The sequence below is a fragment of the Trachurus japonicus genome, chromosome 16 (assembly GCF_045865225.1).
Source record: "Trachurus japonicus isolate A0001 chromosome 16, Traja_1.0".
Classification (NCBI taxonomy): Eukaryota; Metazoa; Chordata; class Actinopteri; order Carangiformes; family Carangidae; genus Trachurus; species Trachurus japonicus.
In genome coordinates this window covers 33627763-33642762 of record NC_140922.1, presented here as the reverse complement: position 1 = coordinate 33642762, position 15000 = coordinate 33627763, and the positions used below count along the sequence as shown (strand labels likewise).

Below are 15000 nucleotides of genomic sequence, written 5' to 3'. Positions count from 1 at the left end.
ATCACCTCCTTACTACTCCCTCATCTTTCCCTCCTCCTCCTCATAAGAAGATAAATAATAAGAAGAATAGGATATAATTAATACTCCTCCTCCTCCTCCTCCTCTCTTCTCCTCACAAACCTCTCATATCATCCTCCTACTATCATCCTAGACTCCTCCTCCCCTCCGCCTCCTCTTAATAGTATTACAAGCATCAGCCTACTCCCATCCTAATTCACTCTATCCTACTCCCCTCACTCCTCTTCCCTCCTCACTCCTCTCTTCACCTACCTCCCCTCCTCTCTTCTCCTCTCCTCCTCCTTCTCCTCCTCCTCATATATGAAATAAGAATACGAATAGAATCCTCGTCCTCCTCCTCTAAAAGATAATGAACTCAATCACATCAGCATACCTCTCCTCTAGTAATAATCCATCTCTCCCTTATAATACACCTCATCCTCCTCCTCCTCTCTTCATCCCTCCTCCTCCTGCCTCCTACGTCTCTTCCCTCCTCCTCCTCTCTCACTCCCCCTCCTTCCTCCTAAGAATATGAAATAAAAAATAATAATAATAAAAATAATAATAATACTACCTTTTTCTACTTTATCATCATAACTACCCCTCCTTTTTTTTATTTTAAGCCTGCTTTACTAATTTTACTCTCTTCCGCTTTTCAGCATTCTTTCCGCTTCACTCCTACGTCATAAACTCCTCTCGTTCCTCCTCATCCTCACTCTTCCTGCTCCTCCTCCTCCGCACCATCCCTCATCCTCCTTTCTCCTCTCCTCCTCCTCCTTCACTCATACTCCTCTAATCTACTCTCCTAATACAGCCTCCTCCTAATAATACTCAATACTCCGCCTCCTCTCTTTTCCTCCTCTCCTCCTCTCTCCTCCCTCATTATAATCTCATACTACGCAAAATACTCATATAACCCTCACTCAGAATAATAGAGAAACATATCCTAATAAGATATTATAATATAATAAATATAATAATCCTCCTCCACCTCTCTCCTACTCCTCCTTCCTCTCCTCCCTACATCGAATACGAAGAAGAAGAAGAAGATAGCTTCATACTCCTATACTCTCCTATCACTTCCCTCCTCCTCCTCTCCTCTCCTCCTCTTCCTCATCTTCCTCCTCCTCTCCTCTCTTCTCCTCTCCTCATCTTCCTCCACCTCCTCCTAATCTACTACTACCTACTATAAATAGCCTCGTCCTCTCCTCATACTCCTTCTCCTTCCTCTACTATACTCATCATCCTATACGACTCCACCTCCTCCTCATCCTTAAAAGCCTCCTCACTTCCTCCCTCTCCTCCTCCTACTCCTCTCTCCTCCCTCCTCCTCCTCCTCACCTCCTCGCTCATTCCTCTCTGTCCTCCTCCTACTCTTCGTTCAACCTCCTCCAACCTCTATCCTCCTCGCTCCCCCTACCTCTCTCCTCCAAACAACCATCCATCAGCCTCTCCTCCTCCCGACTCATCCTCCTCCTCCTCTAACCTAAAGAATAATATATACTCCTCCTCCATCTAGAATATACTATACTCCTCTCCTCCTCCTCCTCACTCGATAAATCATAATACTCCTCCTCCTCCTCCCTACAGAATCGATCCTCCTCCTAAGAAAAGATTAAGAATTAGAAATGAATAAGAATACCTCTCCCCCTCCTCCTCATCCTATAATAAGAATAATATTAATCCTCACTAAGAAGAACCTCCTCCATACTCCTCCTCCTCCTCCCTCCTCCTCCTCCTCTTCCTAGACTCCCTCCTCTCACCCTAAGCCAATTCCTTCTCTCCTAATCTACATAATCCTCTCCTCTCTCTCCTCTCCTCCTCCTCCCCCTCCTAAAAATCCTACCCTCCACTCCTCCTCCCGATAAGAGAATAATTAATAATACTCCTCCTACCTATCGCTCCTCTCCTCCTCCTCCTCTCTCCCCGCCAAGAATCCTCTCTCCTCCTCCTCTCCTCCTCTCAACTCTAGCTCAAATAATACATCATAATATCCTCAATACCTCGATCCTACTCCTCCTCATCCAGCCTCCTATATCCTCCGCCGCTTCCTGTTCCGCCTCCCCTCCTCCTCCTCCTCTCCTTGTCCCCTCCTCTGCAATAATATAATAATAATAATAAATAATAATAATATAGAAAGAAAATAATAAATAATAACTCCTCCTCCTCCTCTTCCTCCCTAGATAATATAAGTAATTTCTCACAAAAATACATAATACTAATCTGTCTCTCCTCCTCCTCCTACTCCCTCGCCTCCTCCTCTCTCAATCCTATACGCCCCATCCTCCTCTCCCTATCATCTCCCTCCTAATCATATATAATCTTAATCCTAAGATTAATAGTATATAATAAGAATAATCATGGGGTATAAGACGAAGATTAATGTGAATTAATAAAAGAATCTTCCTCCTCCTCTCCTCTCCTCCTAAGAGTACTAAGAAATAATAATAATATTCAAGAAGAGGGAGAAGAATTTCCTACCTCCTCCTCCTCCCCTCCTCTTCCCCCCTAATAAGATCCCATTAATAAGAATAGCTCTCTAAGCATCCTCCTCAGACTCCCCCTCCTCCTCTCCAATAATAATCCTCTCCTCTCCTCCTCCTCTCCTCCGCCTCTTCGCCCCCCCTCCTCCTCCTCCTAATAATCTACTCCTCCTCCTCCTCCTATTTTACCTCCTCCCTACTCATCCTCATAATCATCCCTTGCCTTTCACTTTCCCCTCCTCCTCATAAAGACATAGCTAAGGAAAGAAATCATAATATAATATCCTCCTCCTCCTCATCCTCCTCTCACTCACTCCTCTCCTCCCCTCCTCAATCCTCCTCCTCTAAGACGAATAAGAAAGAGTATTTAAGAATACTAAGAAATACTCCTCCTCCTCTTCTCTCCTCCTAAAAGAGAAGCTCCTTCCTTCTCCTCTCCTCTCCTCGTATGCATAATAAGACTCCTAATATAAATAATCCTCTCTCCCCCCCCCCTCCCCCCACTCCCTCTCCTCCTCCTCCCATACATACTACTCAGCCTAATATCCTCCTCACATCGCATCCTCCTCTACCTTCATTCTACGCTTCCGCTCCTCTACTCCCATCCTATCTAATAATATCCTTAGAATAATAAGCAAAAATATATAATAATCATAATCCCTCCTAATACTCTCCTCTCTCCATCCTCCTACTCTCCTCGCTCCTCCTACTCACTCGTCCCTCCTCCTCCTCATCCTCCTCCTCCTCCACATCCTCTACTCTCCTCCTCTTCCTCCCTCTCTCTTCCTCTTCCCCTCATCCTCTCCTCTCCCTCGAATCCTCTCCTCCTCCTCCTCCTCCTCTCTCCTCCTCCCCGCCCCCCCCTCAAAAAAATATCCCTCCTCCTCCTTCCCCTCCTCCTCCTCTCCTCTCCTCCACTCCTCCTCTCTCCTCTCCTCCTCCTCCTCCCCCTCCTCCTCTAGATCTCCTCCTCTCTCCCTCCCCCTCTCCTCCTCCTCCTCCCCCTCCTCCTCCTCCCCTCTCCTCTCCTCTCCTCTCCTCTCCTCCTCCTCCTCCTCTCTCTCCCTCCTCCTCCTCCTCCTCCTCCTCCTCCTCCTCAGTTCTGGCCCGTGACTGTGACTCAGGAGTGAACTCTGACCTCTCCTACTTCGTCCACGGCGGCGGCGGAGACTTCGTCGTCACGGCGACGGGCGTGGTCAGCCCGGCCCGTCGCCTCGACTACGAGCGGCCCAATCACATCTACGAGTTCGTGGTGGTTGCCGTGGACAACGGCGCGCCGCCTCGCACCGGCACCGCCTCGGTCCGAGTCCGAGTCTCCAACACCAACGACGAGGAGCCGGTGTTCTCCCAGAGCCTGTACGAGGTTTTCTCCTTTTTCTCCTCCTCCTCCTTCTCCTCCTTCTCCTCTTCCTCCTCTTCTCTTCCTCCTCCTCTTCTTTTCTTCCTCCTCTCCCTCCTTCTTACTCCTCCTCTACCTCTTCCTCCTCCTCTTCTTCCTCCTCTCCTTCCTCTCCCTCCTTCTTTATCCTCCTCCTCCTCTGTCACCTCCTCTTCCTCTTCTTCCTCCTCCTCCTCTTTCTCCCCCCTCCTCCTCCTCTTCTCTTCCTCCTCTTTCTCCCCCCTCTTTCTCCTCCTCCTCCTCCTCTTCTCTTCTCTTCATCTTCCTCTCCCTCCGTCTTTCTCCTCCTCCTCCTCTTCTTCCTCCTCCTCCTCTTCTTCCTCCTCTTCTTCCTCCTCCTCCTTCTCTTCTCTTCCTCTCCCTCCTCCTCCTCCTCTTCTTCCTCCTCCTCCTTTCTCCCTCCTCCTTCTCTTCTCTCCCTCCTCCTCTTCCTCCTCCTCCTCTTCTCTTCCTCCTCTCCCTCATCCTCCTCTTCCTTCTCCTCCTCCTCTTCTCTTCCTCCTCTCCCTCCTCCTCCTCTCCCCTCTCCTCCTCCTCTTCTCTTCCTCTCCCTCCTCCTCCTCTTTCTCCCTCCTTCTCTTCTCCCTCCTCCTCTTTCTCCCCCTCCTCCTCCTCTGTCACCTCCTCTTCCTCTTCTTCCTCCTCCTCCTCTTTCTCCCCCCTCCTCCTCCTCTTCTCTTCCTCCTCTTTCTCCCCCCTCTTTCTCCTCCTCCTCCTCCTCTTCTCTTCCTCCTCTTTCTCCCCCCTCTTTCTCCCCCCTCCTCCTCCTCTTCTCTTCCTCCTCTTTCTCCCCCCTCTTTCTCCTCCTCCTCCTCCTCCTCTTCTCTTCATCTTCCTCTCCCTCCGTCTTTCTCCTCCTCCTCCTCTTCTTCCTCCTCCTCCTCTTCTTCCTCCTCTTCTTCCTCCTCCTCCTTCTCTTCTCTTCCTCTCCCTCCTCCTCCTCTTTCTCCCTCCTTCTTTCTCCTCCTCCTCTCCCTCCTCCTCCTCCTCTTTTTCCTCCTCCTCCTTTCTCCCTCCTCCTTCTCTTCTCTCCCTCCTCCTCTTCCTCCTCCTCCTCTTCTCTTCCTCCTCTCCCTCATCCTCCTCTTCCTTCTCCTCCTCCTCTTCTCTTCCTCCTCTCCCTCCTCCTCCTCTCCCCTCTCCTCCTCCTCTTCTCTTCCTCTCCCTCCTCCTCCTCTTTCTCCCTCCTTCTCTTCTCCCTCCTCCTCTTTCTCCCCCCTCCTCCTCCTCTGTCTCCTCTTCTTCTCTTCTTCCTCCATCTGTTTTCTCTCTGTCTCCTCCTCCTCTTTCTCCCCCTCCTCCACCTCTTCCTCCTCCTTCTCTTCTTCCTCTTCTTCCTCCATCTGTTTTCACTCCGTCTTCACCTCCTCTCGCTCCTTCTCACCTCCTCACTCTCGTTCTTCACACTCTTCTTAACTTCGTCTCTCCTTCACCTCCTTCTTCTTTTAAACTTTCTCTTCCTCTCCTCCTCTCCTTCTCTCTCTCTCTCCGTCAGGTACAAGACGTTCCTCAGCGAGGACGCCGGCCCCGACACGCTGGTCGCCATCGTCCACGCCAACGACCCGGACGGGGACGCCGTGTCCTACGCCATCACCGGGGGCAACGAGGACAGCAACTTCCTGCTCGACAACCAGAAAGGTGAAGGACGGGGTTTTCAAAATAAAAGACAAACCCCAGAGTTTTTCTTTTTTTTCAAAAATGAAACCCAATCCAAGAGTTTTCAGAATAAAACACTTCCACAGAGTTTTCAGAATAAAATTCAACCGCAGAGTTTTAACAGTAACAGGGTTTTCAGAATAAAACACTTCCACAGAGTTTTCAAAATAAAATTCAACCGCAGAGTTTTAACAGTAACAGGGTTTTCAGAATAAAACACTTCCACACAGTTTTCAAAATAAAATTCAACCACAGAGTTTTAACAGTAACAGGGTTTTCAGAATAAAGCACTTCCACAGAGTTTTCAAAATAAAATTCAACCGCAGAGTTTTCACAGTAACAGGGTTTTCAGAATAAAACGCTTCCACACAGTTTTCAAAATAAAATTCAACCACAGAGTTTTAACAGTAACAGGGTTTTCAAAATAAAATTCAACCACAGAGTTTTCACAGTAACAGGGTTTTCAAAATAAGATTCAACCGTAGAGTTTTAACAGTAACGGGGTTTTCAGAATAAAGCACTTCCACAGAGTTTTCAAAATAAAATTCAACCGCAGAGTTTTAATAGTAACGGGGTTTTCAGAATAAAACACTTCCACACAGTTTTCAAAATAAAATTCAACCACAGAGTTTTAACAGTAACAGGGTTTTGAAAATATAATTCAACCGCAGAGTTTTAACTGTGACAGGGTTTTCAGAATAAAACACTTCCACAGAGTTTTCAAAATAAAATTCAACCGCAGAGTTTTCACAGTAACAGAGTTTTCAAAATAAAGCCCAGCTGCAGTTTTTTTTAGGTTAAACTCATCCAGAGACTTTTCAAAATAAAACATTACCCCAAAGTTGTCAAAGTAAACCATAATGACAGAGTTTTCAAAATAAGATTCAACCGCAAAGTTTTCACAGTAACAGGGTTTTCAGAATAAAACACTTCCACAGAGTTTTCAAAATAAAATTCAACCGCAGAGTTTTCACAGTAACAGGGTTTTCAGAATAAAACACTTCCACAGAGTTTTCAAAATAAAAGTCAACCGCAGAGTTTTAACAGTAACAGGGTTTTCAAAATAAAGCGCAGCTGCAGTTTTTTTTTTTAGGTTAAACTCATCCTGGGACTTTTCAAAATGACACATTACCCAAAAGTTGTCAAAGTAAACCATAATGTCAGAGTTTTCAAAGTAAAACACAACCCTCAAACTTTCAAAATAAAAGACATTGCCAGTGTTTTCAAAGTTTTTAAAGACAACGGCACAGTTTTGTCAGAGATTTCAAAATAAAAGACAGACAGATCAGAGACGACACTGAGACGAGTCGACTGCAACACACACACACACACACACACACACACACACACACACACACAGTGGAATGGTTGTTGCTGTGGTAACAAGTATTTGGGGATAAAGCTCGGTAGCTTTAACAAGGCCAGTGAACCCCCTGGAACACGTACACACAAATACACAAATAGCCAAATGTGCATAAATAAAAACATGAACACACACACACAATTATAATCGCTACAGCTCACACACACACACACACACACACACACACACACACACACACACACACACAGTGAGAAACATCCTTTTTGAAGATAAACTTCATGTGCAGTATTGTGATGTGCAGTCATGTTTTGCATGTTTATCTATGTGCGTGTGTGCGTGTGTGTGTGTTTGTGCGTGTGTGTGTGTGTGTGTGTGTGTGTGCATGCCTAAGCCTCTGTCACCCAACATGCACTGCTCCACTGCGTTACCACACACACACACACACACACACACACACACACACACACACACACACATGCACATGCACAGATATAAACATGAACATTTGCACATAAATGATATATTAAGTCCCTCTCTCCCTCACACACACACACACACACACACACACACACACACACACACACACACACACACACACACAGCAGATGGCCTTTGGCTTGCGCGGCTGTTCTGCTTTGTCACTTCAAAGCGTTGTGAAGTATTTTCATGTAGATGTGTTCGCTCCCTCCCAGCCGCCGTGTCTTTATTCATGTTGCTACCAAAGCTGCTTATTTGTCTGTTTGTTTGTTTGTTTGTTTGTTTGTTTGCTCCGCTGCTCTGTTATGTTAATGTGGACCTGATTGTTAGCACAGAAAAATATGACATTTGTTTTAGGTCCCCGACGAGCTGCAGCGATGGAGCGAGGGAGCGAACGAGTGCATGTGAGGTTTTTCTTTTTGGAGCCGACGAAACGTTGTGTTCAGACCCACGACATCGTCTTTTTCTGTCTTTTATTTTGAAGGGTTGATCCATGATAAGATCTAAAAAAAAACATCTCAGTGTCGTTTTTTCGGCTTCTCTCTGGAGCTCCAGTAACAACAGGTCGGTGTCGGCCAATCAGAAGAGAGGAGGAAGCTCTCTTCTGATTGGCTGACTGTTTCCTAAAGTGGTCCAATGTAAAGAAAAAATAGAGCAGATTTCAGAATAAATCACTCAGAGAAACCAAAAATCCTGCAAAGTTGTTGTTGGATGGTGTCGTCCAGGTGGTGGTGAGGGGGCGGGGCTTAGTTGTGACATCACAAAGTGACAGGAAGTCCTGACGGCTGGTTTTTAAAGGCTCAGTTTCTGAATACAGGCTGTGTGCATTTCTCTGTGGACTGAGGCTTTGATACTTTCACAGTATTAATATAGAACCTAGAGCTGCTTTATAATCACACTACACATGGACATCTACCTTTATACTGTATGGAGCTTTAACACAAACATCTACCTTTATACTGTATGGAGCTTTAACACAAACATCTACCTTTATACTGTATGGAGCATTAATACAAACATCTACCTTTATACTGTATGGAGCTTTAATACAAACATCTACCTTTATACTGTATGGAGCTTTAACACAAACATCTACCTTTATACTGTATGGAGCTTTAATACAAACATCTACCTTACCTACTGTATCCTCCTGAGACCCTGCGTCCTCATACGAGGACATTACATTTTTGCCTCTTAGCACCATGATACTCCATTTTTAAAAACTTTGACCTATTAGCCACATTTAGGGACACTGCCTGCACCAACTTATGGTGATATCACAAATTACACCAATTTCTTTGGGGGGAAAAAATGGCGGGAATTTCAGCCGGAGCCTTCTATGGCAGTTGCCAGAAGATAAAAGACCAAGATAAGAATTAAATCCAAATTTTATGAATGAAACCAGTGTATTTATGTACAACAATGTCTCTGTCTTCATATGGCATTAAAATTTGACACATTTTAGTAATAGTAGCAGACTAGGACATCAATAAATGTCACGTCCTCGTTTGAGGACGTTGGGACTATGTTATGTTATTAAAGTAACATGTTGTTGTCTTTTTTTTGTGATATCACCACAAGATGGCACAGGCAGTGTCCCTAAATGTGGCTAATAAGTCACTAGGTAAGATAAGTTTTTAAAAATGAGAGTATCATGGTGCAAAGAGGCAAAAAATAATGTCCTCGTATGAGGATGCAGGGTCTCAGGAGGATTCACATTTCTTAAAAACTACTTGTTATTACTTGACCGTTCCACTTCAGACTGATAGTACTTGATCTCAGGATGACACTCAGAAAAAATCAGGCCAATCTGATGTGGCATTTTAGAATAAAACCCCTTTGAACTTCCATATGTCACTGTATTATATATACAGTAGGAGTCATTGTTTTTCGACCCAATGTCCTCGTATGAGGACACTGATTTTTGAGAGAACTACTTATTGTAGAAAGCTGAAATTTTGAATTTACACAAATTGGGCCCTTCTGGTCCCAAACAGCAAATACAGTTTTTTTATGTTGAGATAGTCCCAGTGTCCTCATATGAGGACATCATTTTTTGCAAAAACTACTTCCTGTACAAAGACAAACTTTAGGTATTGTACTTATTAGGTCCTACTTATCCCAGATAGCAAGGAGAAATAAAAAATGCACACCAGAACAAAGCTCGGGTCTCAGGAGGGTATGGAGCTTTAACACAAACATCTACCTTTATTTTGAAGGAGCTTTAACACAAACATCTACCTTTATTTTGAAGGAGCTTTAACACAAACATCTACCTTTATACTGTATGGAGCTTTAACACAAACATCTACCTTTATTTTGAAGGAGCTTTAATACAAACATCTACCTTTATACTGTACGGAGCTTTAACACAAACATCTACCTTTATACTGTATGGAGCTTTAACACAAACATCTACCTTTATTTTGAAGGAGCTTTAACACAAACATCTACCTTTATACTGTATGGAGCTTTAACACGAACATCTACCTTTATTTTGAAGGAGCTTTAATACAAACATCTACCTTTATACTGTATGGAGCTTTAACACAAACATCTACCTTTATTTTGAAGGAGCTTTAATACAAACATCTACCTTTATACTGTACGGAGCTTTAACACAAACATCTACCTTTATTTTGAAGGAGCTTCAATACAAACATCTACCTTTATTTTGAAGGAGCTGTAATTCAAGCATCTACCTTTATACTGTATGGGGCTTTAACCTTTATTTTGAAGGAGCATTAATACAAACATCTACCTTTATACTGTATGGAGCTTTAACACAAACATCTACCTTTATTTTGAAGGAGCTTTAACACAAACATCTACCTTTATACTGGATGGAGCTTTAATACAAACATCTACCTTTATTTTGAAGGAGCTTTAACACAAACATCTACCTTTATACTGTATGGAGCTTTAACACAAACATCTACCTTTATACTGTATGGAGCTTTAACACAAACATCTACCTTTATTTTGAAGGAGCTTTAATACAAACATCTACCTTTATACTGTACGGAGCTTTAACACAAACATCTACCTTTATTTTGAAGGAGCTTTAACACAAACATCTACCTATATACTGTATGGAGCTTTAACACAAACATCTACCTTTATTTTGAAGGAGGTTTAACACAAACATCTACCTTTATTTTGAAGGAGCTTTAATACAAACATCTACCTATGGAGCTTTAATATTCTTCATCCATATTTCCTATAATTCCTGTGTGTGACTGTGAGAACTCGTCGTTGTGTTGAGCAGCTCTCGGCTGTTTCTTCTCTTTATGAGCTGAACCAACCGTCTCAGTGTGTTTACAGTGGAGTAAACACACACTGTGTCCTCTGGCTGCAGCTGCACAAACTTTCAGACGCCTGTGAACATAAAACTAATTTAAACTTGTGGAGTCGTTTTTTTTTTTTTTTTTTCCTTTTTCTTTTTTTTTTTTTAGAAACGCTGCGAAAAACTCACAACCTGCACCACCAACACACTCCTGTCAGACAGTGTTGTTGTGTTTACAGATGCACATTTATACACTTAAAGGGATAGTTTAACATTTAGTCAAATTGGCCCATTGCCATAAACCCTATAGTCATAGCAGTAGGTTCGTTACCTTTAATTGTCGGTGCAAGCTAATATTAGAACGGCGGAGCAGAGCCGCAAGCTGCTCAGAGCTACGCTACGGAGGCTCATTATGGGATTTCTTCAAATTCATCAAATACACAATTCAACAACTCCACAACGCTCTGGTGGACAAGTTGTGAGCTGCACATTCACCACGCTATGAGATAATAACAGAGCGTTACCAATACTGTACTATATTTATCGCATTTTATCCTTGTTGTAAAGCACTTTGTGATTTTATCTATGAAAAGTGCTATATAAATTAAATTTACTTACTTACTATTTACTAGACAGAGTTGTTTTAGAGGGAAATGCAGAGACTGTTGATGAAAAACTGTCCCTGAAGGCAACGCGCATCAGCGGTTTTGCATGAATTTCCCTCTAAAACAACTCTGTGTGGTAACGTTGTGTTATTATCTCATAGCGTGGTGAATGTGCAGCTCACAACTTGTCCACCAGAGCGTTGTGGAGTTGTTGGATTGTGTATTTGACGAGTTTGATGAGGGAAACCAAGAAATCCCTTAATGAGCCTCCGTAGCGTAGCTCTGAGCAGCTCACGGCTCTGCTCCGCCGTTCTAAAAACAACTTGCACCGACAATTAAAGGTAATGAGCCTACTGCTATGACTATAGGGATTATGGCAATGGGCCAGTTTGCCAAAATGAAAAACTATCCCTTTAATGTATACGATGAAGTCTGAACTGACTCGTGTGTGTGTGTGTGTGTGTGTGTGTGTGTGTAGGCATCATCAAGCTGCGCCGTAGCCCCGCCCCCAGGCTGCGAGGTCCTCAGTACGTCCTCAACATCACGGCCACAGACGACAACGCGTCCGGCGGTCCGTTCCCCCTGAGCAGCTCCACACAGGTCATCGTAGGAATCAACGACATCAACAACAACAAACCCGTCTTCTACGAGGTCAGTGTGTGTGTGTTTTGTGTGTGTATACCCTCTGGTGATCCCTGGACATTTTTCTCCACCTGGCACTCTTTCCTACCCCCCCACGGTCAAATGAAAGGTCACTGGGGGCTGATTTTTGGCAAGGAGGTGTATTTTTCTGTAAACTCTGGATGTCCCGAATTTCAGAATGATAGTCCAATGTTTGGGCCCGTAATGAAAAATAAACACGTTAAGGATCCTTCGTCGGACGGAAATGTCCACCTCCGCCTATGGGATTTTTAATGTATTTTTGAAAAAAAAATTTAACAAACAGGTATCACCATGTAACGTTCCAATTTTATCACTCACATTTAGACAAACATTTTTTGTATTGGAAGTTTTCTGAAATTTTATGTTTAGATATGTAAATGAGGCAATATCTAATGAAATATGCACTCATTGACTTACATTGCGAAAACTGAAATCTGAACAATGGATACAGCCCCTTTCTTTCTTTCCCCAAAATTCTTGTTTTATGAATGATATATCAACAATTACCTCTGTAAAGACCTTGAGAATAATAAAATATATACGTAGAAAAAAAATATATATATAGTAGTCAATGACAACAGAGAAATCATGTGTTTTTAGCAGCAACAAAAGGCCAGGAAGGGGTTAAAAAATGTAGATACCCATGTCACAAGTGATTTTTATGTTTAGTCAAGACCCAGTCTTATATGTATCACAAATATTTTGGGAATAAGTTATTTTTACAACTCATTTTACTGTTAGTGATCTTTAACATGATTAAATTGAGGGAGCATCTGAGGGATAAATGTGCGTGTATGTGTGTGTTGTGACCTCTGACCTCTGACCTCTGACCTCTGACCTCTGACCTCTGACCTCTGGCCGTCTCGTCTCAGTGTCAGAACTACAGTCTGAACGCGGCCGTCCTGGAGAACCAGCCCGCGGGGACGTTCGTCCTCCGTGTCCAGGCCCACGACGCCGACATGGGCGTCAACGGAGACGTCAAGTACGGCATCATGCACCGAGACGGCGTGTCATCAGGGTTCGACATCGACCCCGACACCGGTGAGAAAAACAACACCATAAAAACACCGTAAACACAACACCGATGAGAAAAACAACACCGTACTACTGTTGTAAAAACACCGTAAACACAACACCGATGAGAAAAACAACACCGTACTACTGTTGTAAAAACACCGGTGAGAAAAACAACACCGCACTACTGTTGTAAAAACACCATAAACACAACACCGATGAGAAAAACAACACCGTACTATTGTTGTAAAAACACCATAAACACAACACCGATGAGAAACACAACACCGTACTATTGTTGTAAAAACACCATAAACACAACACCGGTGAGAAAAACAACACCGCACTACTGTTGTAAAAACACCATAAACACAACACCGATGAGAAAAACAACACCGTACTACTGTTGTAAAAACACCGTAAACACAACACCGGTGAGAAAAACAACACCGTACTACTGTTGTAAAAACACCGTAAACACAACACCGATGAGAAAAACAACACCGTACTACTGTTGTAAAAACACCGGTGAGAAAAACAACACCGCACTACTGTTGTAAAAACACCATAAACACAACACCGATGAGAAAAACAACACCGTACTACTGTTGTAAAAACACCGTAAACACAACACCGATGAGAAAAACAACACCGCACTACTGTTGTAAAAACACCATAGCACCAAAAACAACACATAGCAACAGTGTCCGTTTCCGTGGTAACGCGGTAGTAACCTGTTGTTTCTCCTCCTCCTCCTCCTCAGGTGTGATCACCACGGCGACGAGTTTCGACCGCGAGCGCCAGAGGGAGTTCACGGTGTCGGTGACGGCGACCGACCAGGCCGAGGAGCCGCTGATCGGCATCTGTCAGATCACCGTGGTGATAACAGACCAGAACGACAACGACCCCAAGTTCGAGAACAGCCGCTACCAGTGTGAGTACTACTGCAGTACTACTGTAGTACTACTGAGTACTACTACTACTACTAATACTACTGTTACTACAGCCGCTACCAGTGTGAGTACTACTGCAGTACTACTGTAGTACTAATACTATATACTACTACTACTGTTCCTACAGCCGCTACCAGTGTGAGTACTATTGCAGTACTACTATAGTACTAATACTATATACTACTACTACTGTTCCTACAGCCGCTACCAGTGTGAGTAGGCTACTACTGCAGTACTACTGTAGTACTAATATTACTCATACTACTAATACTGTTACTACAGCCGCTACCAGTGTGAGTAGGCTACTACTGCAGTACTACTATACTACTACTACTACTACTTTTACTGCTACTATTGTTCCTACAGCCGCTACCAGTGTGAGTACTACTGCAGTACTACTATACTACTACTACTACTACTTTTACTGCTACTATTGTTCCTACAGCCGCTACCAGTGTGAGTACTACTGCAGTAGCACTACTAATACTACTGTTACTACTACCAGTGTTGCAGTACTACTGCTACTGCAGTCGCCACTAGTGTGAGTACCACTGTAGTACCACTGTAGTACCACTACTGCAACTGCTGTAACTACAAACGCTGCAAGTGTGAGTGTGTACTACTACTACTACTACTAATGTGATTTAACAACGGCTCCGGGTTGATAGGACTGCGCCACACCAGATGGAATTATTAATACTGATTAATGTGGCAGCGTTTAGCTGCGGTGACCACAGCGCTGACGCTCCTGATGGAGTACAGTACAGTTAGTACTATTACAATCTGTACTACGACTACTATTAATACTACTATTACTGCTACTACAACGACTACAGTTACTACTATTACAATCTCTACTAAAAGCCCATTTATACCCTACGGTAAAAACGGTTACGGACACTTTCGTCCGTATCTGAGGTTGTTTCATTCGCGCCGCCTCCGTCTGAATCGCGTGTCATCGCTCCATTTACATTGATTTTCAATGTAGAGTTGCCGCTCCATTCGCGTCTATCGCATTTGGTGTGAACGCCCCATAAGACCAAGAGTACCCGTATGCAGGGACAAGGGCGCCGCCATTAGCCCAGCTGATCCATACCGGAAGTCACGACCGGAAGTTGCTCTTCTTCGTGTGTATCATTTCTA

At 43.8% G+C, this 15000-nt stretch overlaps 1 protein-coding gene across 1 annotated transcript in view; it reads left to right on the top strand.

Moving 5' to 3' along the window:
• Positions 1-15000, top strand: part of LOC146972713 (neural-cadherin-like) — a 209237-nt gene that overhangs the window by 105287 nt on the left and 88950 nt on the right. Inside the window, exons 8-12 of the mRNA XM_085802145.1 lie at positions 3581-3836; positions 5375-5517; positions 11706-11878; positions 12763-12931; positions 13668-13838. Of these exons, the coding sequence (XP_085658271.1) occupies positions 3581-3836; positions 5375-5517; positions 11706-11878; positions 12763-12931; positions 13668-13838 (912 nt within the window). The remainder of the gene's footprint in view (positions 1-3580; positions 3837-5374; positions 5518-11705; positions 11879-12762; positions 12932-13667; positions 13839-15000) is intronic.